Source organism: Styela clava, chromosome 5 (genome assembly GCF_964204865.1).
Source record: "Styela clava chromosome 5, kaStyClav1.hap1.2, whole genome shotgun sequence".
Lineage (NCBI taxonomy): Eukaryota > Metazoa > Chordata > Ascidiacea > Stolidobranchia > Styelidae > Styela > Styela clava.
In genome coordinates this window covers 12,658,366-12,684,745 of record NC_135254.1, presented here as the reverse complement: position 1 = coordinate 12,684,745, position 26,380 = coordinate 12,658,366, and the positions used below count along the sequence as shown (strand labels likewise).

The window sequence follows — 26,380 nt, the reverse complement described above, 5'->3', positions numbered from 1 at the left end:
AAATTCCTTCAAGTTACCTTCATGTTAGAATGGATCAAAAATACACCAAGAGCAACAATTGAGTTCCAATTTCTTTGGTTCAATCGTAGAATGCCTTTCTCAATTTGAGGGCACATTGACAGCAATTTCCGAACCTTTACAAAGAAAAGAAGACCATAATAATTGAATAACTCATTAAATTCTTAGATTCAAAAGACTGAATAAGGCATTTCAATAAACAAACATAGGTGAGCTGGATATAAGTCTTTACATATATCTGTATATACATACTTTACAGACTTTTGGATATTAGCATGATTGAAAATCAACTTACATAAAAAACAAGAAAGCAGATAAGAGTAGCCCTAAAGTTTGCTAGATATAATGAGGATATGAGATTATTCGAAATGATTAAGGTCAATACTGAAGTGGGTCATACACAGTAATATAACTGAATAATCTATAGTCCATTGCTACCAGCTTTATATAATATATTGAATGAATTTCACCTGTTGTGCAGTCACATTATCCAGCTTGACTAAGCCCCAGGACAACTTGAAAACTGCTTCTGAGAAAAAGTTGCTCATTGTTTTTGCATGGATAAAAGCAGTCAGTGAGCTAAATATTCACAACTTTGTACAGTTATAATCCCAATCCGGAACAATTGAACATAAACTGCTGCATAGTCTGATAGTCCAGCAGTCTGACAGTACTTGTATTTACACAAGATTTGTATTATCCTGGTTGCAAATGCTGGTCAATTTAAACCAAGTTATTTACTATTCCTATACATTCTAAATAATACCATCGAATATGAAATAGAGAATATTCAATCTGTCAATCAGTCAATACAGCAATAGAGAAAAATGAAGTCATTTAACCATTGGAAATTGATAGCCTGGAAATTAAATTTGTTAGTGCAGAATTAGTGGTGAATAATTTAGACAAACATTTTAATGATTTTCTATTTTGCACAATGTTAGAAAATGAATGCAGTTTATTTATCTTCTATCCACCAAAGGTCAATATTGTTAAAGTCAATTGACTGATAAATTTTCAAATTGATACATTATAAATTTTTTTTTGAAATTTCATATTTCAGTATTTACTACCATCAGACCAGTACGGTATAGTTTAGTACCACATGCACTTCTAGTTGGCCTGGCTCAACAATTTTTGCATATGTCAATCCTAACCCCCAGCTGACTACGTCACCGAACAATTACGTCATTTCGACTTCACAGTGGCGTAATAAGGCCCACCAAAGTGTGCGGATGGTCGTCCAAAACGCGCAGACGATCACCCGAAATCGAGCAGGCTATTTCTCTCGTTTTCTCGTCACAACGATCGCGATTGAAGAGAGACCGTCGGCGCAGATGCCATTTCGGGCGATCGTAATTATACTTTTGCAAGCCTATGACGTGATTTTGACGTCGTACTGACGTACATTTTGGATGGCATATTCAGGTGGGGGTTAGGAATAACATATGCAAAATTCGTTATGCTACACCCACTGGAAGTACTTGTGGTACTAAACTATACTAGACCCCACTTCTAGTTGGCCTGGCTCAACAATTTTACCTAGTGGGCGTAGCATGACAATTTTTTCGCAACTGTCATATAAGCAAAATGCTAGCAAAATCCCGCAGCAAAATATACGATGTCATAAAAACGTGTTTCAACTTTACGAAACATTGAAGATGAAGATTTGTAAATTGAACGTTATTATGTAGCATTTAATCACACAAAGCATTTAGGATCAAGGGAGAAGTTCAACAAACTAACCTTTGGGGCCCAAAAAATATTTTGGGTATGAATTTATATCTCAGACATCTTTCCAATCAAATAAAGAAATTCGAAAAAAAATTGATCAGTTCTCCAACAAAATACTTTTAATACAACGCAATACCGTCAATTCCCAAAAATCCGAAACAGCGTTAAATTGACTCAAGATTTGAACAAGATCTGCTTTTGGGGCACAAAAAAGATTTTGGGTATGGATATCTGAATTCATCATCTTTCCAATCAAATAAACAAATTGAAAAAAAAATCAGTAAATTTTCTAACAAAATACATTTAATACAACGCAATACCGTAAATTTCTCAAAAATCCGAAATATCGTTAAATTGACCCAAAATTTGAACAAGATCTGCCTTTTGGGCTCAAAAAATATTTTGAGTATGGAAATATACCTCAGACATCTTTGCAATCAAATAGAGGAATTCTAAAAAAATTGATCAGTTTTTTAACAAAATAATTTTTAAACAACGCAATAACGTAAATTTCCTAAAAATCATTAAATTGACCCAAAATTTGAACAAGATCTGCTTTTGGGGCTCAAAAAATAATTGGAGTATGAATTTATACCTTAGACATCTTTCCAATCGAAAAGAGAAATTGGAAAAAATCTCGATCAGTTTTCTAACAAAATACATTTAATACAACGCAATAAAGTAAATTTCTCAAAAATCCGAAATATCGTTAAATTGACCCGAAATTTAAACAAGATCTGCCTTTGGGGCTCAAAAAATATTTTGAGAATGGAAATATACCTCAGACATATTCGCAATCAAATAGAGAAATTCTAAAAAAATTGATCAGTTCTTTAACAAAATAATTTTATTACAACGCAATCACGTTTATTTCCTAAAAATCTGAAAAATCGTTAAATTGACCCAAAATTTGAACAAGATCTGCCCTTGGGGATCAAAAAATATTTTGGATATGGATTTATACCTCAGACATCTTTCTAATCAAATAAAGAAATTCGAAAAAAAAATGATCAGTTCTCTAACAAAATACTTTCAATACAACGCAAAAACGTAAATTTCTTAAAAATCGGAAATATCGTTAAATTGACCCAAAATTTGAACAAGATCTGCCTTTGGGGCTCAAAAAATATTTTGAGTATGGAAATATACCTCAGAAATCTTTGCAATTAAATAGAGAAATTCTAAAAAAAATTGATCAGTTTTCTAACAAAATAATTTCAATACAACGCAATAACGTAAATTTCCTAAAAATTCGAAAAATCGGTGAATTGACCCAAAATTTGAGAACAAGATCTACCAATGGGGATCAAAAAATATTTTGGGTATAGATTTATACCTCAGACATCTTTCTAATAAAATAAAGAAATTCGAAAAAAATGATCAGTTTTCTAACGAAATACTTTTAATATACCGCAATAGCGTAAATTTCTTAGAAATTCGAAAAATCGTTAAAGTGACCCAAAATTTGAACAAAATCTGCCTTTGGGGCTTAGAAAATATTTTGAGTATGGATATCTGAATTCATCATCTTTCCAATAAAATAAAGAAATTGGAAAAAAAATTCGATCAGTTTTCTAACAAAACACTTCCAATATAACGCAATAACGTAGATAGATATCTTAGAAATTCGAAAAATCGTTAAATTGACCCAAAATTTGAACAGGATCTGCCTTTGGGGCTTAAAAAATATCTTGAGTATGGATATCTGAATTCATCATCTTTCCAATGAAATAAAGAAATTGGAAAAAAATCTGGATAAGTTTTCTAACAAAATACTTTTAATATAACGCAATAACGTAAATTTCTTAGAAATTCGAAAAATCGCTAAATTGACCCAAAATTTGAACAAGATCTGCCTTTGGGACTTAAAAAATATTTTGAGTATGGATATCTGAATTCATCATCTTTCCAATGAAATAAAGAAATTGGAAAAAACTCGATCAGTTTCCTAACAAAACACTTTTAATATAACGCAATAGCGTAGATATCTTAGAAATTCGAAAAATCGTTAAATTGACCCAAAATTTGAACAAGATCTGCCTTTGGGGCTTAAAAATATTTTGAGTATGGATATCTGAATTTATCATCTTCCCGATGAAATAAAGAAATTTGAAAAAATCTCGATTAGTTTTCTAACAAAATACTTTTAATACAGCGCAATAAATTTCCTAAAAATCTGAAAAATCGTTGAATTCATCCAAAAATTTTAACAAGAAATGCCTTTGGGGCTCAAAAAATATTTTGGGTATGGATTTATACTTTATACATCTTTCCAATCAACATTTAGAAATTGGAAAAAAAACTTTCTGTTTTCTAGCCAAATACCTTTAATACACCTCAATAACGTAAATTTCTTAAAAATCTTACGTGTCACGTGACCGGAGAAAGAAAACATCAAATTCATTGTGTTAAAAGTCGTTATGTTCAAAAAAATGAAAGAACAAAATTGAAAAATGAGATGGATTTGAAATCAGCTGAAATTCAGAAGAGAGAACTGCAATCAAAAATGGAAGACAAAGAAAGAATTCTGGGTGCATACACTTATTCTCCAAGCGCGAGCGCATTGGGGAACATTAAGTCAGAAAATAAAGAATACAGATTCAGCGCGATATTTTGTTGTTACTGGCAGCATTATGAAAGCAAGAGGTGGACAAAAAGATTTTTACTATATTTACTCTCTGCTAGTGAGGAACCCTTATCAAGGACACTTGCCATTGCCAGTGGCGACAACTGTTACAAATGATCGAAAGTATCAAACAATTAAAAACTCTAACGTACAATCGGCTCACCAGAATAATAAAACGCAAGGCATAATTGAAGAGCATTTTGGGCAATTGAAACGAAACCATTTATACGGAAAACGCCCGAGTCATCTCGACGAATTCGTTTGGATGTATCGAACTGAAGTCAAAGAAGGACGCGGATTGTGTCCTACATCGAGGATACATCTAAACTTCAGACAGAATCTCTGCTTGTCAAAAAAAAGTTTAAAAAAAGAAAAACACGAGGTAAAGGATTTTATACTACAGGTACCGCCTCATATAAAATTCATTTTGATTACGGGAAAAATCACCACAAACAATGCATCGCGCATATTGAAACCAATTCGACTGCATCTTTAGAAACGCTTGAATTGACTCAGAATGTGCGACATCCGGTATTCTTCTCAGAACATCAGTTGAATATTGAACTTCATATACAGTTTTCTAGAGATGTGTGGGGTAGTATTCCAACTGATTCGATGCTGAGTGCGGCTGCTGTGACGGAAAATGGTAAAATTGTTCGATGGCTAGATATTTATACTCTGTGTCCTGCGCCATCTATAGTTTTGGATTTGGCTGGGAAATGTCTGTTGGATAGATCGCATCAAGCAGGATGGCTGAACGAAAGTATAGTAAAGACATATATGTGTTCAACAATTGTAATAATAACAATTCAGGCGACGTCATTCGTTTTGGATATGTTGATTGTCTTCTAATACAGCATATTTTAGCAGGTAAACCGATTAGAAATAAATAACTCAGCTCTTGAAAATCCGAACCAACCTGGGATTTTGAGAGAAAATCTTTTTTTCCACAACCATCATTTTATTTTGATTTGGATCTCTATTCCTATGCTTACCGCGTTCATTATAGACTCGGCTGAAAGTAAAATAAACACCACGAATGAGAATAATGCCTCATATCTTCTCCCATTTTTATTGAGTCTCGAAAAATATGAAGGAAACATTTCCATTCTTCAAAAATGCTTTATTAGGCAAACGGATGTGACAACCTGTGGCGTATGTGTCTGTATGGCAGTGGACAAATGACCTTGGCCTCGTCTCTCCAGACATATTTCGAAGTTGGATGATGTATGCAATTTGTCTTGGATCTAAAAAACTACATCCGAAAGTACATGCCATATTCAATACTGTATTTGGTAGAGATAATTGGCTAAGTAGTGAAACAAATAAACGTTTTGGTTCAATTTATACATATCTTTGAAAACTAAAGAAGTTGACGTAATTTTTGTGGATTTTTTTTTATTAGGTTACATTTTTTTGCCAATATTCATAGGTATTTCGTTAAATATATATGCCAATTTGTAGAATACAATTTATTCGCGTGTTTCAATACTTACTTAGTAGGAATTCGGCATGTTCTCATTGGATCTGGAAGCTTAATATTAAACTGTAAGATTTCGAATTCGATCGTTAATATCATAATTTCAGACATTCAATGGTGATAACAGAAGTCAAAAAAGCATCAAGCTTCTCAAGCGTTCACTAACAATCAATTATTGAAGGCTAACATGCGCTAAAAATTTTGTTATCAAAATTTGATTTCCCTAGAGTTCGGAGCTGTAGTCGGGGTCAGAATTGTTTGCAACCCCCAGTTTAGAGTCGGAGTCAATTTATTTTCAATTCGGATTCGAATGTATATTGCCGTGGAGTGGAACGCGGCAACTATTTCACTGTTACAAAAGCCCATGGGTTATTTCTTCTAATACTGTTCATCTCTACTAATCAATTATTTGTACTTCTTTTTCGTTCAGGTTGCATATACACCGGAACAACGTAACAATTTTTGAGCGCAGCCATTTTGCGAAAATAAAATCACCAGTTCAGCTTATAGTGCAATGCTACAGAATTCCTATTTTGTCTCACCTGAAAGTAAATCGAATTGTAAATTATCTATGACTATTTAAATTTTAAATAAATTTAACCATGAAAAAGCGAAGACATTATCCAGTATATAAAAATAGTATTACAACGCAATCAAACATAATGGAGAGATTGTTCCTCAACGTGTGGGGTTGCACGTAACTAAGCTGATAAAAAGAACAGTGATTAGAGTTTCACCCAGACAAACATAAAAGCTCATGGATTTGCATAGAATTTCGCTTATAGACTACTTTCAGCTAATATATACTATATAGGCGAGTATCGGTGATGGGTCGATTTATAACATGGCATGCATGTCTCTCACTAAAAAACTATTCTGTTGAGGAAATGTTATATTAATCAGTATTTTGTTACGGCACCGATCGAGTATCTTTTCAAACTTCATTGCTTGATAGAACAGATGTTCAAACAATTCATTCATAACCAGGAGTATACTTAGTCCCAAAATCAGATTTTGGTTGAATTTTAGTTATTACTTATCGATGTTAAGATCGGTAAGTATGTTGATAGGTATTTGCCTGTTTGTTTGTCTGTCTGTCAGATGCACGCGATATCCCAAGAAAGCGTGGTTGAATCTGTTCCAAATTTTGCATGTGCATTCACCATAGCTTGGACCAGAAGCCTATTGATTTTGGATGAATTATATCGTATAATTAGCGAGTTATTAATTAATTAGTGATGGAACACACGGTGTAACTATGGAGAAAGAGCGCTGTTTTGAAGGATCCCCTAACTTTCGATCGATAAGTCTTCGGTCTCCGACCGATATTCTCGTTTTACCGTTTATTTATATTTTTGTGAAAATGACATTATTGCGTTGGATTAAAAGAATTTTGTTATAAAAATCATCGATTTTTTTTTTCAATTTCTTTATTTGATTGGAAAGATGTCTGAGGTATAAATTCATACCCAAAATATTTTTTGAGCCCCAAAGGCGGATCTCGTTCAATTTTTGGGTCAATTCAACGATTTTTCGAATTTTTAAGAAATAAACGTTATTGCGTTGTATTAAAATTTTGTTAGAAATCTGATCAATTTTTTTTAGAATTTCTCTATTTGATCGCAAAGATGTCTGAGATATATTTCCACCCAAAATATTTTTTGAGCCCCGAAGGCAGATCTTGTTATAATTTTGGGTCATTTTAACGATATTTCGGAATTTTAAGAAATTTCCGTTATTACGTTGTATTGAATGTATTTTGTTAGAAAACTGATCGAGTTTTTTTTCCAATTTGTTTACTTGATTGGAGAGATGAAGAATTCAGATATCCATACTCAAAATATTTTTTGAGCCTCAAAGGCAGATCTTGTTCAAATTTTGGATCAATTTAACGATTTTTCAGATTTTTAGGAAATTTACGTTATTGCGTTGTATTAAATGTATTTTGTTAGAAAACCGATCTAGTTTTTGTCCAATTTCTTTATTTAATTGAAAAGATGTCTAAGATATAAATCCATGCTTCAAATATTTTTTGAGCCCCAAAGGCGGGTCTTGTTCAAATTTTGGGTCAATTTACGATTTTTCTGATTTTTAAGAAATTTACGTTATTGCGTTGTATGTACGTTGTATTGAATGTATTTTTTTAGAAAACTGATCGTGTTCTTCCCCAATTTGTTTATTTGATTGGAAAGATGATTACTTCATATATCCATACTCATAATATTTTTTGAGTCCCGAAGATCTTGTTCAAATTTTGGGTCAATTTAACGATTTTTGGTATTTCTGTGAAATATACGTTAATGCGTTGTAATAAATGTATTTTGTTAGAAAATTGATCGAGTTTTTTCCCTATTTCTTTATTTGTTTGAAAACATGTCAAAGGTATCAATTCATACCCAAAATATTTTCTGAGCCCCAAAGGCGGATCTTGCTCAAATTTTGGGGCAATTTATTTGTTAGAAAATTCATCGAATTTTTTCTCAATTTCTTTATTTGTTTAAAAACAGGGTGAAGGTATCAATCCATACCCAAAATATTTTTTGAGCCCCAAAGATAGTTCTTGTACAAATTTTGGGTCAATTTACCGATTTTTCGGAATTTTTAAGAAATTTACGTTATTGCGTTGTATTAAATGTATTTTGTTAGAAAACTGATAGAGTTTTTGTCCAATTTTTTTATTTGATTGGGAAGATGTCTAGGGTATAAATCTATAGTACAAATATTTTTTGAGCCGCAAAGGCGGATCTTGTTCAAATTTTAGGTCAATTCAACGATTTTTCAGATTTTTAGGAAATTTCTGTTATTGCGTTGTATTAAATGGATTTTGTTAGAAAACTGATCCAGTTTGTGTTCAATTTCTTTAATTGATTTGAAAGATGTCTAAGGTATAAATTCATAATCCAAATATTTTTTAAGCCCCAAAGCTGCTCTTGTTTAAATTTCGCGACAACTATTAATTTTTTTGGGAACTTTATTGTTATTCACGTATACATGTTTTTGACATGTATACATTATGTTATTGCAATACTTACATAATATTATCATATCAAAGTATACAATCTTATTTTATTCACATGAGACTGGATACTGGTACTGTTTTTATACACAAAAATGTTAGACTGCATTTGCTGAGTTCGATTAAACCAGTGATTCCCAAACTAGGGTCCGCGGACCTTTTGGGGTCCGTGAAGTACTTTTCGAGGGTCCGCGAAAGAAATCTGTTGGATGGCTCAAAGTTTGATAATGCAAAAATTAACTGCTTAAATTTGGAAAGACACATTTATCGCATTATGATGCTTTACATACAATCTCTGCTAAGGACACTGATTCTTCACTTTCTGTTTCGATTAGGTTTTCCCGATTGTGACGTCACAAAGCTATGGCAGCTCCTGCCACGAACAAACCGCGGCGTCTCATGCCATGTTAATGGCGCTATAATTTAGTAATCAGTATTATCGGCATATTAACAAAGTCATGTGCCGTATTTTTGTTTAATATACAGAATTATATCTACTTAAATCTGGAACCAAACATCAAATCCATTAAAACTGTATCTATAAAAAAAAAGTACCAACCTACTCATTGGTTGTCACCAACAGGGGCAGCCCTGCCAATACATTCGACATGCCTTGGTTACGGCATCAAAATTTTACCCGACATGATTTTTTATTTTGCTGCCGTGGTACCGGTTTGGGGCAGCTAAAAAGTCAGTCGCCGTGATTTGACCGGAGCTCCAGAGGTAATCTATGTGCACCAAGATGGCGCACAACCTGAACATGGTATTGTGTACCGGTTAGGGTTCAGGTCGTGCGACATCTTGGTACATATGCTTCTGGAGCGCCGTTCAGCCATAGCGGCCATTGTTTGGAAATCCCGCTAAATACTTAAAACTGCACTGGGAGGTGTAGACGACGCTGCCTTTTTGCATGCTTGTTGTTATAGGAGAGAATTACAGTAGGTAGTTGATAAAGTATGCCACTCCGTTTCTATATGCTGTTTTACGCTTTTGATTTGAAAGGTAGATAGCGTTAAGTATAGCGCAGTCAGAAAGGCACTACGTTTTGGTTTTTAGATGTCAAATTTAGTCTTTGACACACGGTAACGGTAGGCATATATTTTTACGTTTTCAACTCTGTATTATCAATTTCAAAATGTCTTCTAAAATTTAAATTGAGATAATCGTATGTAATTTTATCATGATAAACGCAGGTGAAGATATGTTTTGCACTACACCGTGTGGAGCATTTATTTTTGTTGTGACCTTGTTTTATGTGATATCTTTCTGTCTTTCTTCGATAATGTTTTATTTTAGTCAACTAGTGCACAGGGCCGCGAAACAAAAACAAAATTGCAAGGGGTCCGTCGGACAATTTTTTTGAAAAAGTTTGGGAACCACTGGATTAAACTAATTTGTAATCATAAATTTTATAATGAAACACGGTTTATGACTTCTTGTTTTCGAGCAGCAAGATTTTGCTAGCATAACAGAGGTATTATTTCACGTATCAATCCTAACTCCCACCTGACTACACCATCCAAAAATTACGTCAACGCGACGTCACAGTGACGTAATAGAGCCCTTCAAACGGGTCTCGTGTAGTTTCGTACCTAACGTACTTAAACCAGTAAAGGTTGACGTACAACTGGACGAAATGGACAACTCGACTACCGGTACGGTACCCTATCGATCTCTTTTTTTATACATATTAAAACTTTTAGACATGATATTAACGCATATATATTCACGAATGTGAGCTAGGTAAGACACCTACGGCCGCATGACTACATGAGTACCGGTATCAGCACGCCTACCGAATAATCTCTCTGTGAAGATACGATGCCGAGAGGCAGACAACACGGCTGACGGAAAACTCGACATCGACTAACATGAGCAAAATAAGCCACTATACAAATAATAATGCTTTTCAGAAAATATTTATGTATTTTTCTCGACATTTGAGCCCTTAAATTATTAAAATCACATTTCTATAGACCTAAAACACCGCCGTAGAAAATGCGAAAAGATGGAAAACTCACCAGGTCTCTCTGTAGTCGAGTTGTCTCTGGTGAGTTGTCCGTGTAGTCGAGTTGTCCGCCTCCCGACAACACGACTACCGAGCAATGAGAGGCTGACAACTCACCCTCCCGAGCAGCCGCTTTGTGAAGTTACCAATAAAACCTACGGATACTCTCGATAAAAAAGTAGTTACGAAACTGAACCTCCCGATCTTTTTAATTAGATATTAGATCCGCTGTCGTGTCGCTGCTCGACAACCAGCTTTGATTCCTCGCGGCTTGCCGTCCCCAGTTGGAATGTGTTATCCAGGGCTGCCACTTTTGCCTGACTGAAAACATCTAGATTGACCTCGGGAAACATCCGGATTGAAAAATAAAACATCTAGAAAATACATCTAGATATGAAGTCATTGAATTTAATGAAAAGTAATCACAATACAGTATTATTAGATGTCGAAGAAGCTAACATCATAACATAGAATTCAATTCCCACCTGCAGAACTTACAAAAAGCCTTGTTCTTATCATCTGAAGAGGCAAACCATCCCTTAAGCTAGGGGCCGGCAACCTTCACTGAAGTATAGTATTTTTTAAAAATGGTTATCATGCCAACAATATTTGACATTTGAGAAAAAAGGCAAAATTTATTTAAACGGGGACAATATTGAGGTTTGAGTCGTCAGACCAACTCTAATTATTGGACACGTCAGTGTACATAGCGATGTTGTTGTTCTTGCTTTCTTCTCCTCCGTCATGATAAAATCGCTCGATTCAAATATTGGACAAATTGCTTGGAAATTTTCAGTGGTTAAAGATTTTCGCAAGAAAGCTATTACTTTTACTTATTTCAAAAATTTCTGTGGACTTCAAGAGATTCGTTTTATATGTGTCAGAATAAAAAATAGCAACACCTTGTAACGTGTCCATATATTTGAGCATAGCTCTCTTGTTTCATTAAAATTTGAAGCGCAATTGGAAATTCAACCATAAAAATTTCTATGGTGCCCCCTTTTTCTTGGTACCATGAGCGCGCCATAGGCAGGTCTAGGAAGTCAGGAAAAATTTACAATTGACTCCCGATTCTAGCTCACTGGAACTTTCGACTCCGACACCGCTTACGAACTTCCAAGTAAAACAAGCTTAGATATAAATACTGACGGTATTGAAGTTACGATGAGATGTTATTTAAACGTTCAACGACTAGTGCTTTTTAACCTCATTACTGTTAAAAGTCATCTTACTATTTCTGAAATCAATCAAGCGAAGTTACCAACATTTACTAACGCAAACATTTCCCAATATAAATGACCTATGCCTCTTATGTAAGAATCGTGAAGATCGCTGACGTCACGTCGATAGTCATAAATATAATTCACCAAACCATCGTTTTCTCGAACAAAGTAAGATAAGACATCACTGAACTTGAACAAAAATTTTCAGAAAAATGTCCAATGGCTGCAGTGTTTGCATTGTTTATATTAAACAGTATGATACACGGTCATTTAATGAACGTTTACCTCACTAAATTTGAACTTCAACGTCGCGAAATAGAGTGAATGAAGTTGTTTGTTCTGGTAAAATTCATTGTCTTATGCTTATAAAACTCTCCAGTCCTGAGTTGCGAGTGAAGTTGACAGTGAGATGTAATTTGGCGCAACCAAATCTTTATGATGGAGAACATAAATTTCAACAACAGAAATATTAAACCCACATAGTCACCAAACTAAGTGCTTTTTTTGGTTAAAATAATTCTCAAAAATCTCCTCGAAATGCAATTGCTCGGAGTCTACCGTGACGTAACTTCAAATAAAATACACTCCATCGAAATAACAATTGGTGTGTCACAATTGCGCCACCGCGTGGATTTGTTGGCAGAAGGATGTTTTATAACTTGTGTGGATAGAAAAGACAAAAAATGCAACTTTGGTGATCCGAAAACTGGAACAATACCCCGAGAACTTTAACGGCTCTTGTTATTTCTTTCTCAAACTTGAAATATTTAGCATGAATTCACAACAACTCATATATTTCGAATCAATAAGCGAAAAGGAAATGTAAAAAGGTAACCATGCAGAAAACGCCCAAACGTGCGACATATTCGACGTAGTGTACTAAGATCAATCATTGTCAGTCATCATTGTCTACAGAAACTTATATCTGTGTGTTTTTATATATGTTTGTTCACTTGCGGTACACAATATATTTTTATTTATATTTAATTTATTTATTATTTACATATTGAATAACCCACATTGTGGATCCATTTAAAAAAATAAAAAAAAAACTTATATCTGTGTGAAACGACACATAGCTAAGATATTTATGAGTTGAAGTTTGAATATCTGCTGTAAAATAAGGTTATTTTCACATAGCCAGGATAATAGAAATACTTTATGATTTATACAAATTTCTTTACAAGTCGTTATTGCATCATACTATAGTATTTTACGCACAGCTGAATATATTGTTGTCATTGTCATAGGTCAGTGGACACGATGCAATTCGCACACGTTTTAAACCACATTTTTGTTTTGTGAATTTTACCAATACTTTTATTATATGTATATTTGTTATTTATTTAATAAATTCCAAAAGGATCCTGATAGCTTTCTTTTCATTTGCTTTTGAGTAAATGTGATATATTCTAATTATGTACCCAAAATATGGGGGTATATTATCTTCCGTATGGGATGGGATACGGTTGGAAAGCTATCATAGTGGTGTCATTTTTGTGGTTTCAATAGTCAGCTTGAATAACTCTCCATTTTGTACATAAGTAGATCATTGATTATAGTCAGCCAGGATGCAAAGCAATACGGATTGGGATTCGGTTACTTACCTCAGAAAATCAAAACCTAAACCTGGCGCTGCAAAGTCAAACCAGGTAAGTTTCACAAGCACATGGATTTGCGTAATAGTCTACCATGGGGCGTAGGTATTATTGGCATTAAAGTTGGAACGCCAGGGCATGGAATTTTCTCGCTACATTTTATTTTATTTTTTGTTACTTTTAATAGTTTTATTTAGCGTACAGTAAATTATGCATATTGCAGTATTGTGCACCTCTTGTTTGTTTAGGTGTACTTCAACTTTAACTAGGGTGGTGTAGCCAGTCGTTTTAACCCGTTAACTTTTTCACCGTAGGTGCATTGGCATTTATTCTACTCGCTAAACCTCGAATTAACTTTCTACGACCAGGGGTTAAAGCCTTGAACATCGTTTCTGCTGCGTCGTGACTAGGGCATACGGTACGCAGCCATGCGTGAAAAAAATGGGCTTCTTGTTGCATTTTTGACCGTCATATATTTTAAGAACACGATTATTTCGAACAAAATTTGTCTAATTATAAACAAAGCACCGCATCACAGCAACCAAACAGACAAAAACACGGTGGTCGCAAATTGGTCGACAAAGATATTATCGACGTATTGGAAATGCGCACCCCCTGTTCCCCCTCCTTCAAATGTAGAAACGCGAAACTTTAATGATGGGTAAAAGAAACACAACTCTACCCACCTGCCAATTTTCATTTCTTTATCTCTTATATTTGTATGGATTTTTAAGTTTTTTTAAAGGAACAATGGGTAGTTGGCGACATGGAAAAATGGTCCTTTTTTTTCTTCGGTCGGGTTTTCGGTCGTAACTTTTTTGTTTGTGGCCGCATTTTAGTGTAATTTTGCAGAGCTACGAGGGATAAGTGGACGATGACGCGTGAGAGATATCGTCGCGGTTTGTTAATTTTTTTAGGCATTAATTTAATCGATGAAGTTGATGGTCGCAAATAGGTCGTGGCCGCTAAGTGGGTAAGCCACCCTACTGAACTGAGCAAACAAATCTTCAATTGCATTGTATAACAAAATACAAAATCAATGCTCAATGTAACGATTGATAACGGTACGATCTTCTATAACAAGGCTGTTGTTGTCATCAAATTATTGTCCCAAATTTTTTTTCCTTCTTTAGGCATATTTTATAATAAGGAAAAAAATTACAATCTACCAAACATATTCAGTTTTTAAGAAGTTTCTGTTGCGTGTAATTACTGAATTAAGGTTTTCGTCTGAACGGAAGGGAACCGGTAGCATAATGAAATTTGGGGTTTCATGAAGTACACGTCGCAAGTACTACTAGTTGGCCTGGCTCGACACGTTTTGGGGTCTAGTATAGTTTAGTACAGTGTTTCTCAAACTGTGTGCCGTGAGAGATTCTCAAGTGTGCCGCGCAGCTTTTTAGAATTCTAGAAAATAAGCTGTTTGTATTAAACATATTACACATATTGTATTAGACATGCCTGCAACTTGGGAGATTTGAATATCCATAATTAATAATTAGACTGATAATATTATTGCATTTACCTTGTCGTTGTAGTAAGGGGTATTGTTCCAGTTTAATTGCATTGTGATGTCATAATGTTTTGTAAAAAAGTCATCCACTTTCCACCATATTCATTTGCGTATTCAGTTAGGCCAGTGGTCGGCAAAATCTATGTACTTGCGGGCCGGATATACACATTTCTTTCGCTTACGAACAATCGCCACAATTAATATATTATCCAACAATATATTGTTTTTATTTTCTTATTCTCAATATGAAAGATGATGTGGTTATGGAAACTTGGCTGCCTGCAGTACGTCGTTCAAATGACGATCTGGCGAAGTTTTCCGACCCCTGATTTAGGCTAACAGGAAAGCAAGTTTGGTCGAGGTTTGGCTTTCTGCTTACAAATTCTATTCAATCATCGGTGCAAAAGCCATCAAAATAATCTATCCATTTGCATCTACATGGCTCTGTTGAAGCGTCAACCCGTATTTTCTGCTCTGGCTGTAATCAAGAGCAAAAAAGGGAGCAACGGACCCTCGTTCTTAAAACAGGCACAAACATTGCATTAGCATTTGTAGAATAATTTGCCCAAGTCTGGCTTAAATTTTTCACAAGTGTGCCGCGAGATTCCTCCTATTTGCTTAGTGTGCAGCGAGCAAAAAAAGTTTGAAAACCACTCGTTTAGTACCACAAGTACTTCCAGTGGGAGTAGCATAGCGAATTTTGCATATGTTATTCCTGACCCTCACCTGACTATGTCATCCAAAAATTACATCACTATGGCGTCACAATCATATCATAGAGCTTGTCGAAGTATACCTATGACATCTGCGCCGGCGATAAAGAACTCACCAACGGCAACAATCTCTCTCATATCGGGATCGTTGCGATGAGAAAACGAGAGAAATAGAAACGTAGCCACTGTGTCGTCGCAATGACAGAAGTTTTCAGTGGCATGGTCAGGTGGGGGTTAGGAATGACATATGCAAAAATTGTTGAGCCAGGCCAACTAGAATTGCATGTGGTACTAAACTATACCAGACCGGAACGGACTTCCAAGTTTATTTTTGAAACAATGGCTGAACAGCAAAATGTTAACAGAAACGTAACAATTGAAATGTAGTCAGATTGTTGTATGTTTTCAGAATTTAGATTTGAATCAAACAGTCATTTTGTCTCACTTTAAAGAAATGCTTAAAGCTGGGTCACTCGTGGGAACTTTGGTTAAATTGAACTACCCTCACATGAAATGGTTGTTCATTTATAAAATGTCTAAATTTTAGAGACACTCATAAAAAATGACAAATGGCACTTGAAACAGAGCCAATAGGTCTAAGCAGCCGCCCAAGCCCCAAATTTCATTTCTAACATATTGCTGATTGGGCATCAATACGTAACAAACAAATCGATGCTCAGGGAAATAATAACGTCCATTCAGTTAGTTAAATCGATGCAGTTTATCAACGTTATTCATAATGCATACCGCATGTTATATCATACTGATAAGAAATCGACAACCTTTGAAAAAGAACTATGTGTTTGTTTTCCCTACCGTAAATCCCGGCTAAAATAGAGGATTCCGTGCTCCTCTAAACAAGCTCATATATCATATTAATATTAACGGCTACTAACAGCCAGTTTAAAATATTTTTCATTGGTACTCCAGAGTACTTTTGTTATCTGTAGTAATGGATTTGAGTTTGTTACGTCTTTTTACAACTTGAGTGTTAAGCCATTGGGTTGTTGTTATTTTCAATCAAGATTATTGGTTATTCGGATAGTTTCCAACAAATTGGAAATTTTCGTTTGGTTTTCCGCGGTTCGAAAAAGGTTGAAAACACTGGTCTAGCTGATTACTGACAGCCTCCTAGGACACAAAAAAAAAATATTTCCAGCAACTCAGATCGTCTTTAGGACTGAAAATTTCGAGTACATTAGCTGCGGAGGAAGGCAATTTTTCTGAGCAACAGTAAGATAAACCACAATACTTTGAGCAAAACGATTCATAAGTCAACTTTGCGTCCCATAACAAAGTTATTTGTATGTTGTTAGTGGGGAAATTATATTTCTTTGTTTTTGCCAAGTATTTTAATCGTGGTTCTATAGGTAGAGAGAGTATACTGTACAACTGTTAGAGATTTTGCAAAATGGAGTTATTTGATGTATATTTAAATTTGGAAAATACAGCTTAAAATTGGTAAATAGCAAGCAAAGCCACAAAAACGAGCTAATGTTGACACCGTGTCTAAGAATCTGTGAAAAAGTGTGTCTGCATGCCCTCTAAACTTCAATTTTTATTGACATCTTGCTGAAATGCTAGTGAGTCGATGAGACATACCGTATATTGCTATGATGTCACAATTATTTTTCAGTCGTTTGGTGCAAAATGTTGTGTACCTCACAACTGTGATGCTGAAATGCTAAGACATCATGACAGAAAATTTCCAGCAGTATTGAATTGGGCTTATTATTGAATTGATAAATGTCTTTTATTCACAGGCGGTTAATGCTGCTATGAGACGAGGTGAAGAGGTTGAGACACGTCAAAAATGTATGTTGTAATGTAAGACAGTGTAATGCAACAATTTTTCGACCAGACTAAATAAGGATTTTATTTTTTTTGTATCGGATAGTTGGGGAAATTTTAAAATAATATTTGGTGTGCAGCTCTCTTGCATTAAAAGTACATCTAAGACGTACTAGAATGATAATTTACCTTGGTAAATTACTACTACCACTATACTGACAATGGTATTGTTACCACTTTCAGAGTACAATTTTAACTGATTAAGTTTTCGCTCAAGGATGTTTTAAATATCTGACCAAAACAGTGTTTCCATTGTGGAAAATCAATGACTGGTCTTAGTTTCTACACAGTTATGGTACATGCATTTTTAAATCTGCAAGATTAGCTTGTGGTTTTAATTTATTATTTGATTACTAATCAGATATATTTGTTTTTTAATTTTGTAACCTGGTAATCGATCTTCGAACAAATCTTCCATCTTGTATTTCAGTCGGAGCATCACAAAACAAAAAAGCAGTCACAACAAAAAACACAGCCAAATTAGACAGAGAAACGGAAGAACTACACCGTAAGTGAATTAATAGAATAAAAGGATTAAAAAATAAAACATAAATTGTCATCTACTAAATGAACCTGTTAATTACAGTTCAGTATTTTAGGTTAAGATAACCTAGAATATTATCTTAGGTAGAAAAAATAATTGGGAAGTTATACTAGGAAGATACATACAAATTGAAAAAATTCTCTTATATGATTATATTAATATGAAGAAATGTTATTATGAAAGGTCTACATAGCAAGATGAGAACACCTGCAAAACATGATATCATCATACCTCTTTATTTAAAATTGATTTTGTTAGTAAATCTATCCTTTCGTTTATGGCTATAGCTTTGCACAAATAGCATTGATATGCTTGAAATATTGTTAATGTGGTGTAATTAAACATATCCTATTTATATATACCGTAATTATAGTTGTTTAACAATAATAGCCGATAATTCATCACACTAGCATTTGTGACTAATCCAATATGAAGTAGAGTTTGCTGGTTTCATTATTCAAATACCACTATTAAAATGACGTTTATTCAACAGATGACACAGTTTCTCTTGACGTTGGTCGTCTAATCCAACAAGGAAGACAGCAAAAGGGTTGGACACAAAAAGAACTGGCAACAGTATTTGATCTAACATATTATATTTATATTTTGTTATGTAACAACAACTTTGTTAATTTTAGTTATATTATGTATTTGTTTGCAGAAAATCAATGAAAAACCACAAGTTATTAATGAGTATGAAAGAGGACAAGCTATTCCCAATAATCAAGTAATGGGAAAGATAGAAAGACAAATTGGTATGTAATATCAGAAACTGGTTTAGAATAAATTTTGTGAGCAATATCTGTGTATTCATTATCTAATTGATTTTTCTTATGTTCTGTTCGATTGAGAGTATGTGACCTTGGTGGTAATGTTGTATGTTATTCTTAATATTGTGTCACTTGGTGCCTCGTTCCTAGAAAAACATTGCACGCAAGCTGTACAACAATAGGCCAGAATTTTATAGCAATGTTACTAGGTACTACTAAGAAGGTAATCACCTTCCTATTATGTTGATAATATTTCAGAAGGGGGTGGCATGGCCCGACGATGACACCTTCATATAAATTAGTAGTCATACTCATCGATATTTTTATGCATTGTATGCATCCAGATCCATCTGTGTATAAAATTACACTTTGACTGGTTAAGTCTGTGCAAAAAGTATCATCACAAATACCTAACTTTTATTTTAGGTTTAAAGCTTCGAGGTAAAGATAAAGGAAAACCGATGCAACCAGGAACAAGTAAAAAGTGATCACTAAGAAATGATACAGGAACCGTCTCACATTTTAGACTTACGTTTTGGCAATTTTATTGACTTTAGCATCTCCCATGCAATATAACGAAAATTAGCATTCATTTGCTGTGTTAAGTTAGGGAAGACTCATTAATGTGAATAATATCACTCTTACCATTTACCAAACGTAAGATAAATTGTACATTTTTTGCCAAGTTTTATCCCTTTTTATTAATATAAACCCAATGCCCCGCACAATATACAGGTATTAAATTAAAAAAATCTGCAAAGCATTATAGTCTTCACTCGAACCTTTCATATAATACGCTATCGTTCTGAATCATAATTTGTTATCTTGCTGCTAAGTGCCATTCTTATTGTTCTCTGACCCCTAAAGTTTATTAGAGAAACAGTGTTTTGTTTGCAGTTAATGTGGACCTAGAGTGGTGAAATATGAGATACATTAATGTGTTCAATGATGTTATTATAAAGAAACAAATTTTTTGACCAGAGTTTGGCATAAAGGCTTCAGATAATCCCAGGTCTTTTTATGTGGGCAGTGACGGGCCAGCTTGTTTTCCCTAGATATTGAACCAGGCTGGGCTAGTTCCAGAAAGAAGGCATGTCTATAAAACAAGCAAGCTCGAACCAGCACCTTCGACTGACAATTGGTGACTATGCCGTTGAGCTATTATAATTTTCTTCGTCTAAAAATACCGAACCCATTGCAAATCTATAGTGATGATGCTATACTTTGGTATGAGTTTATTCTCCTAAATTTCAGTTCTGAACCCTAACTAAAATTACTGAGATCACACAACCTCGGAAATCGCTTACCAAAGTGGCATCTTCTTCACGCTGTGTGGGTTCGAGTTGTGATACGTGATGGATTTGCAGACCATGAAGGAGTATCTAGGAGTGGTGGTAGCATAAAGGTCATATTGGGGACAACGAAATACGGTGGAATGGTGGCAGATTAGGGATTCGTATGGTACTATCCATGTCTGTTATGGGATTAGTTAGTCAACGGCGGAGGCGCGCAACACCAGGGTGGGACTGAGTGTTCGAATCTGATAAAAGACTGGTGAATTGTGCAAGATGAAGAACCGGATGGGAACACGGCAAGACAGCTCGAAGTAAAGAATGAAACGTGTCAGAAATCGAGGTGAGTGAGGAGGGATAAAGATACAAATTCAAGAAGGTTGTTCGGACCAATGACATATAACAATATCTTATATGTCATTTAGTCCAGCGGATAAGAGGTAAAATCATGCACTTTTGAATGCAAGCATGAAACTTGGCACACATGTACAGTAACATCCCCTGATCAATTTTGGATATGGTGCCATCCAAGAAAATAGCTCGTTGCCATGGAAACGAGGCATCATCCGTATTGCTATTAAAGGAAAATAAACATTACTTTAGGAGAGGATATTTTCAAGATAAGTAAACCGATGTGTATATAAGAAGTAAAGAATATGATCAGAAGTACATTTTGACAATTTCCCTTGATAACAGAATACCTGTTACCATGGAAACGAGCTATCGTTATCGACCAAACACGATTATAAGTCGCATTCCTGTAATTGTCAAGGATCACAAATTAAGCTACATTCACTTTCAAAATGTAATTCCTTTTGTACTTAATCAACTGCCATCGCCAATGGTATACTTTCGAACTCATAGCCACGTAAAGCTGGTGAAAATATATATATCTCATAACTGACGGATTACTGTTATCTTGGGAGCTATCATATTTATTAATAAAAAATATTCCTTCTCTTAGCTCTGGCATTAGTATATCAGTCAGATAAAACAGAAAACTTGCATTACATTTCAGCTCAAACTCAGCTGGAATCGTTGATTATTCTAATCTATATCTAACGTCGCCCTGGCGCGGCGGTGTGGCTCAACGGGCTAAGCGTTGGGAATACGCTCGCCACCGCACCTCTAATTACTCTGCGTGGGTTCGCAGGTTCGAATCCCATGCAGGGATGGTTATGTGCAAGAGGATTGCGGTCGACCACTCCCCCCCCCCTCTTTTGAAATGTGTAAAAACGACGAATAATAGGCGCGACTTGCCACGCGCCGAATAAGCGCATAAAACTCCGGGGGATCCGGATGTCGTCAAGTAGAAGCGACGCGATTGTGACTGAATAAGGCGATTTGAGGACCTTTTTCCGACCTTTGACCCTCGTAAATTTCTTCTCATACTTTACCATTTCAAAATTTTTGGTGCTCATTTAAAGAGTGGTCTTGCAAGTTGGCGCCTGTAAAATGGGGTATTTTTGCTTCAAACCATTATTCTGATTCATAGCATTCAACAATCTGTTTTTTAAAAAGTACCGGTGAAAAATTTTAGCCTAGTCCAGCGTTTCCCAAACTGTGTTCCGCGGAACACTAGTGTTCCGCGAGGATCTTCGAAGTGTTCCGTGGAAAAGGAATCTTAAATACGTCTAAAATGGTCGCCATGACGATCTAAGGTTGGAGATCAAAAACCTCACTTAACTTAAACTTGGATTAAGACTAATCTCGGGTTAGTTGAACTCGGTTTAATTTCGATAGTTAACCGGAGATCAAAAACCTAGTTTAGCGGTTACTTAACTAATTCTGGTTTAAGTCCGACGCCACGAGGCATTTTATCAAAACGTCGTGGCATGTTGCTCTTTGACCCCGTATTCCCATGGCGATGACAACGCGAACCCAATTTTGTTGTAATTTGCTGTCTTTGCAAAGTCAGTTTTTGATGTATTTCGTTGATTTTGCCGAAGCTAAACAAGCTGGGCGGTAGAACTACGAAGAGCTGACGCGCATTACACGAAATATCGAAATAATAACAATTTATCATAAATAGAATTCTTCCCACTACTGGTACAGTCTACAACTACAACAGGGTCGGCCAACCTTTTTGGTCGAAGGGCCACATGTAATTCATTGATAATTGCGCGGGCCAATTAGACATGGTAGTTATGATCTAGTTTTGCTACACTACTACAGGTTAATAATAAAAAAAAAATACCCTCATCAAACTTTCACAATTATTAGAACAATAAAACTGTTGTTTTCCCGACCATTGACGGGTCGCCATCAGTGGTTATTCCCAAAAGTTTAGCCTAAGACAAGACAAGACGCTTAATCATTTTTATCACAGCTCTCGAAAAATCAATGCCTCTAGTCGTACCCTTAACAGGCTGCGGTCTCCACGGTAATTTCATATCATCATTAACTTCTCGCAAAAACATAGCAAGTCACCAACTGAGCAGTAAACTTAATGTCAGCGCTTCCTCAAGCGCCAAGGAATACAATAAAAAATTTCCCGCTTTTGCAATTAAAATTCTCGCAATAGAATTCTCAAGCTCTTCAACAAGACGAGTTATGGTCTGTCTTGACAGGCTATTTTTGCAAACACCTAGAAATGCTTCTACATATGAGTTGGACGACCCTGGTCTACAACACCAATTGAATCTAATACTTTTCTCCTAAAACCTCAGCGTAACAACAAACAGACTTAAATTATAGAACCCGCATCCTACTTAGAGTGAAAACAGGCGAAATGAACACACTTCAGCTGAGAGCCTATCCCTGGCAAGTTCTGGGCCACAGGCTTCTACATATTTAACATTTTATTATTTTGAAAAACAGTATTGCAAAAATAACTAATATTCATTTGTTCAAATGACTGCTAAAATTTACTGACATTCAAGAAATGGAAAAAGTATAGAATCAATTCGGAAGAGGTGCTGAATTTTATCCTGGCTCTACAGCTTTGAGACAGATGCACACAGACACAGGTGCAATCATAGTTGTTGCTTTCATTGCTATTTAAAAGTTTTATTTATTTCTTCTGCGGAAGACTCGCCAAGTGACGAAAAATGACATAACTACGTTTGCTTCAAATGTTTTAGCATGCAGGAATTATTTGTTTGTTAAGCTTAAGTTAACCGGGTTCCACATATTTGTTGGACACGAAGTCGTAAAATAAAGCACTGCTGCAACCTTGACTTGACAACACTTTCACTATAATCCTATCCATAACAGTTGTTTGTCTTCATGACCTGAACAATATAAATGAAAATACAGGGTTAAAGATAGTATATTGATGAAGTGCGCTAGATATTAGAGAAGCAAATTCGACCTAGGCAATGACTAAAACCGAATAATTTGTATTCGAATTTGTACAGCTTTTTTTGTATTCTGAAATGATATTTTTGAATTACATAAAATCCAGTGTATATTTAATTATATGAATTTGGAAAAGTAAAACAGTAGAGTATTTTTAGTTTTCAGATATTAAACGAAGGCTCTTTTGTCTTCGATTGTGATTGCATGTCGAACAACTTTGCTCTACTCTAAAATCATGTGACACTAGTTTTGTCTGCATGTAACAAGAAATGACTAATGGGAATGATTTTGAAAAGTTTGTCACATCTCGGTTACTTGAACAGATCTTGGACAATACCAATAAGAAATTTCCCTTGATAAAAGTATCCTCACATTATACGAATAATACAGATTATACGCACAAACCAAAATTTATTTTCATTTAACAGCTGATACTAAAGAGGCTACTATTTTTACTGAAAATTGCGAACATAAATTTAGGACAGTTTACATACAAATAATATGACATTTAAATAGTGACAAACTCACAAATTTGCTCTTCCAATAAAGCTGATGAAATTGATCATCATCGTGGCACTCAGACAGTTTACTTGATTTGAAACAGCTGTAGAAATGAATGAAAAATCAGAAAACAATATTACATTGAAGAAATAGTTATGATAGCATGAACCATTGCATTCATGATAAGTTATTGGCAATATATACCGGTAGTTATCAATATACTCATTCCTGCATTCTAGCATTTGGTGAAATTCATGGGCATGGTACTACAATATTCTAGTTTCATTTTATATAGCAAGAGTCAGAATCATTGATACCATAAATATCGTACATCTGTGCATACAGCATACGAATAACATGCAATATGATTTTACATTGGTATATATCAAAATATCCAGCCAACCTTCTGCTATCTATTCGCTTCTTGCCTATTTTTTTGATCCAACTTCGGGAACTTGCAGACTTGTGAATTAGCCGATGACAAGATACATACACCGGGGCTCAGTGCAGAAGTGATACATGGATATCGTAGGTAAATCTCAGTTCTGCTCATACACAAAATATAACCAAAAGGAATCCTTCGGGCACTGGTAGATCTAAATATCTGAAAATATTTATCATTTTTGGTAAAACATTTTGAAGTTTATATTACTGTATTACAGTATTAGGACTAGGAGTATCTGTTCGACGGTACCACTGCGCAACTGTTTACCAACGAAACTATACTAAAATACTGGGCCCTATGTCTGTTTATGACAAGAACCCATATAGCAATAGACTACGGTACTGGTACAACTGTAGTCTGCTATCTAAGCTAAAATAAATCTTCACAAAAACTGCTAATAAATTTAAAAAAAACGCAAATACAGAAATATATCAATACGCCAGGTAGGTATGTATTTACCTTACTAGATTTATTATAGTATAGCCCAATTCTACGTTGTAAATAATTTTGTTCGGGCGTAGTACGTTAGGTACGGTACCGGTACCGTACAAGCACAGGTACCTACCACCGCAAATGCTACATATCGCAGCCTCGTGGTACAGGTATACAATTATTTATTCGTCGTGACGCTTGTACAGAGCTCCCTGCTACTCCTTTTGTCGCCCCAGAATACAATATAGATTGTACGGTAAGCGATAACATCCAACGCGACAAGCGCCGCAATCCAAATGCACTCGACAAACCAAGTTAAACCACCTCCAGACCAGGTTTAAAAAATCGCCGATTTTGAGTCGAGATTTACGTCACAGAAAGTTAAACCACCTTTTTGATCCGGACTTAAACCGCCGATCCAAAGTTAAACTCCGATTCGAGGTTAAACTACCTTTTTGATCTCCACCCTAAGAATCGTGAAGTTGTCGCCCAACTGACCGTTCTATATCGCGTCATCGTCGGCCTAAAGTGGACTAACTGTAGACAAATACTAATACGAACTTACTAGGGCGAAGTAGTGGCATTTTCGTTAACCGTCGGCCTAGATCAGGGGTGGGCAACATACGGCCCGCGGGCCGGGTCCGGCCCGCGACGAGATTTTGACCGGCCCGCCGACTGTATCCAACCTCACTCTGTAATGTGGTACGACGCGTCATTCCTGAAAGTTGCCGATCACTCTACTCTCACCACACTGTCAGTGCGAGCTGGGGAAACAAACAATTGTCTTAGTGAACAAACAATTGACCTCTCTCTCCCGACCTTCGACCCCCGAAAAGTCTTCTCATACTTTACCATTGTGCAAAATTGTCGGGGCTTATTTTAAAAGTGGTTTCGCGAGTTGGCGCTTGTAAAATGGGGTATGTGTTTGAAACTATCATTATTATTCATCGCATACAACAATATGTTTTTTAAAAATACCGGTAAAGAATTTTGGCCTAGTCTATCACAGTTATTTCTACACTAATTTTTTTATTACTGCAATTAAATCAAAAACTCTTAAGACAGAGTAATCATTGACTTATCTCATTTTTATTTAAATTTCCGAAACACAACTGAAAACTAACGAATAGAGTTCAAAAACGCGAAAACGAGGTAATGTTTACGACCACGCCTGAAAATCTGTCTGAGCAGATGCGGAAAGGGAACATTGTTACGTCACTTTTTGCATCTTGCTGATTGGCGAATGTCACGAAGTAAACAAGGAAGTCGATGCTCGGAGAAAGGTCCATTGCCTTAGCGCACTTGGTAAACAAACA

The 26,380-nt window shown here is 35.3% G+C and overlaps 2 protein-coding genes and 1 long non-coding RNA gene across 5 annotated transcripts in view; 1 reads left to right on the top strand and 2 right to left on the bottom strand.

The window, feature by feature from the left end:
• The window catches only part of LOC120344868 (phosphatidylinositol 4-kinase alpha-like), a 33,560-nt gene extending 32,767 nt beyond the window's left edge, over nucleotides 1-793 (bottom strand). The window contains exons 1-2 of one of the 2 annotated variants that reach the window (XM_078112989.1): nucleotides 489-793; nucleotides 18-134 (exon numbers count right to left, since the gene is read on the bottom strand). In XM_078112989.1, the coding sequence (XP_077969115.1) occupies nucleotides 18-134; nucleotides 489-566 (195 nt within the window). In that variant the 5' untranslated portion in view covers nucleotides 567-793. The remainder of the gene's footprint in view (nucleotides 1-17; nucleotides 135-488) is intronic. The other variant, XM_078112990.1, reaches the window with a different exon arrangement.
• Nucleotides 794-13,578: 12,785 nt separating this feature from the next.
• Nucleotides 13,579-20,068, top strand: LOC120344233 (endothelial differentiation-related factor 1 homolog). Its single transcript, XM_039413353.2, has 6 exons — nucleotides 13,579-13,757; nucleotides 17,693-17,744; nucleotides 18,211-18,288; nucleotides 18,818-18,900; nucleotides 18,986-19,079; nucleotides 19,521-20,068. Exons 1-6 carry the CDS (start codon nucleotides 13,677-13,679, stop codon nucleotides 19,580-19,582), a joined length of 450 nt encoding a protein of 149 aa, XP_039269287.1. The 5' UTR covers nucleotides 13,579-13,676; the 3' UTR covers nucleotides 19,583-20,068.
• Nucleotides 20,069-23,233: 3,165 nt separating this feature from the next.
• Nucleotides 23,234-25,535, bottom strand: LOC120342988 (uncharacterized). Of its 2 annotated transcripts, XR_013475490.1 has the most exons (4): nucleotides 25,092-25,535; nucleotides 24,591-24,791; nucleotides 24,215-24,290; nucleotides 23,236-23,619 (listed from the first exon to the last, which is right to left on the bottom strand). It is a non-coding gene; the product is annotated as an uncharacterized LOC120342988 (long non-coding RNA). The 2 variants fall into 2 exon arrangements; XR_013475489.1 differs by having other exon boundaries at nucleotides 23,234-23,619; nucleotides 24,591-25,535.
• Between the last annotated feature and the right edge of the window lie 845 nt (nucleotides 25,536-26,380).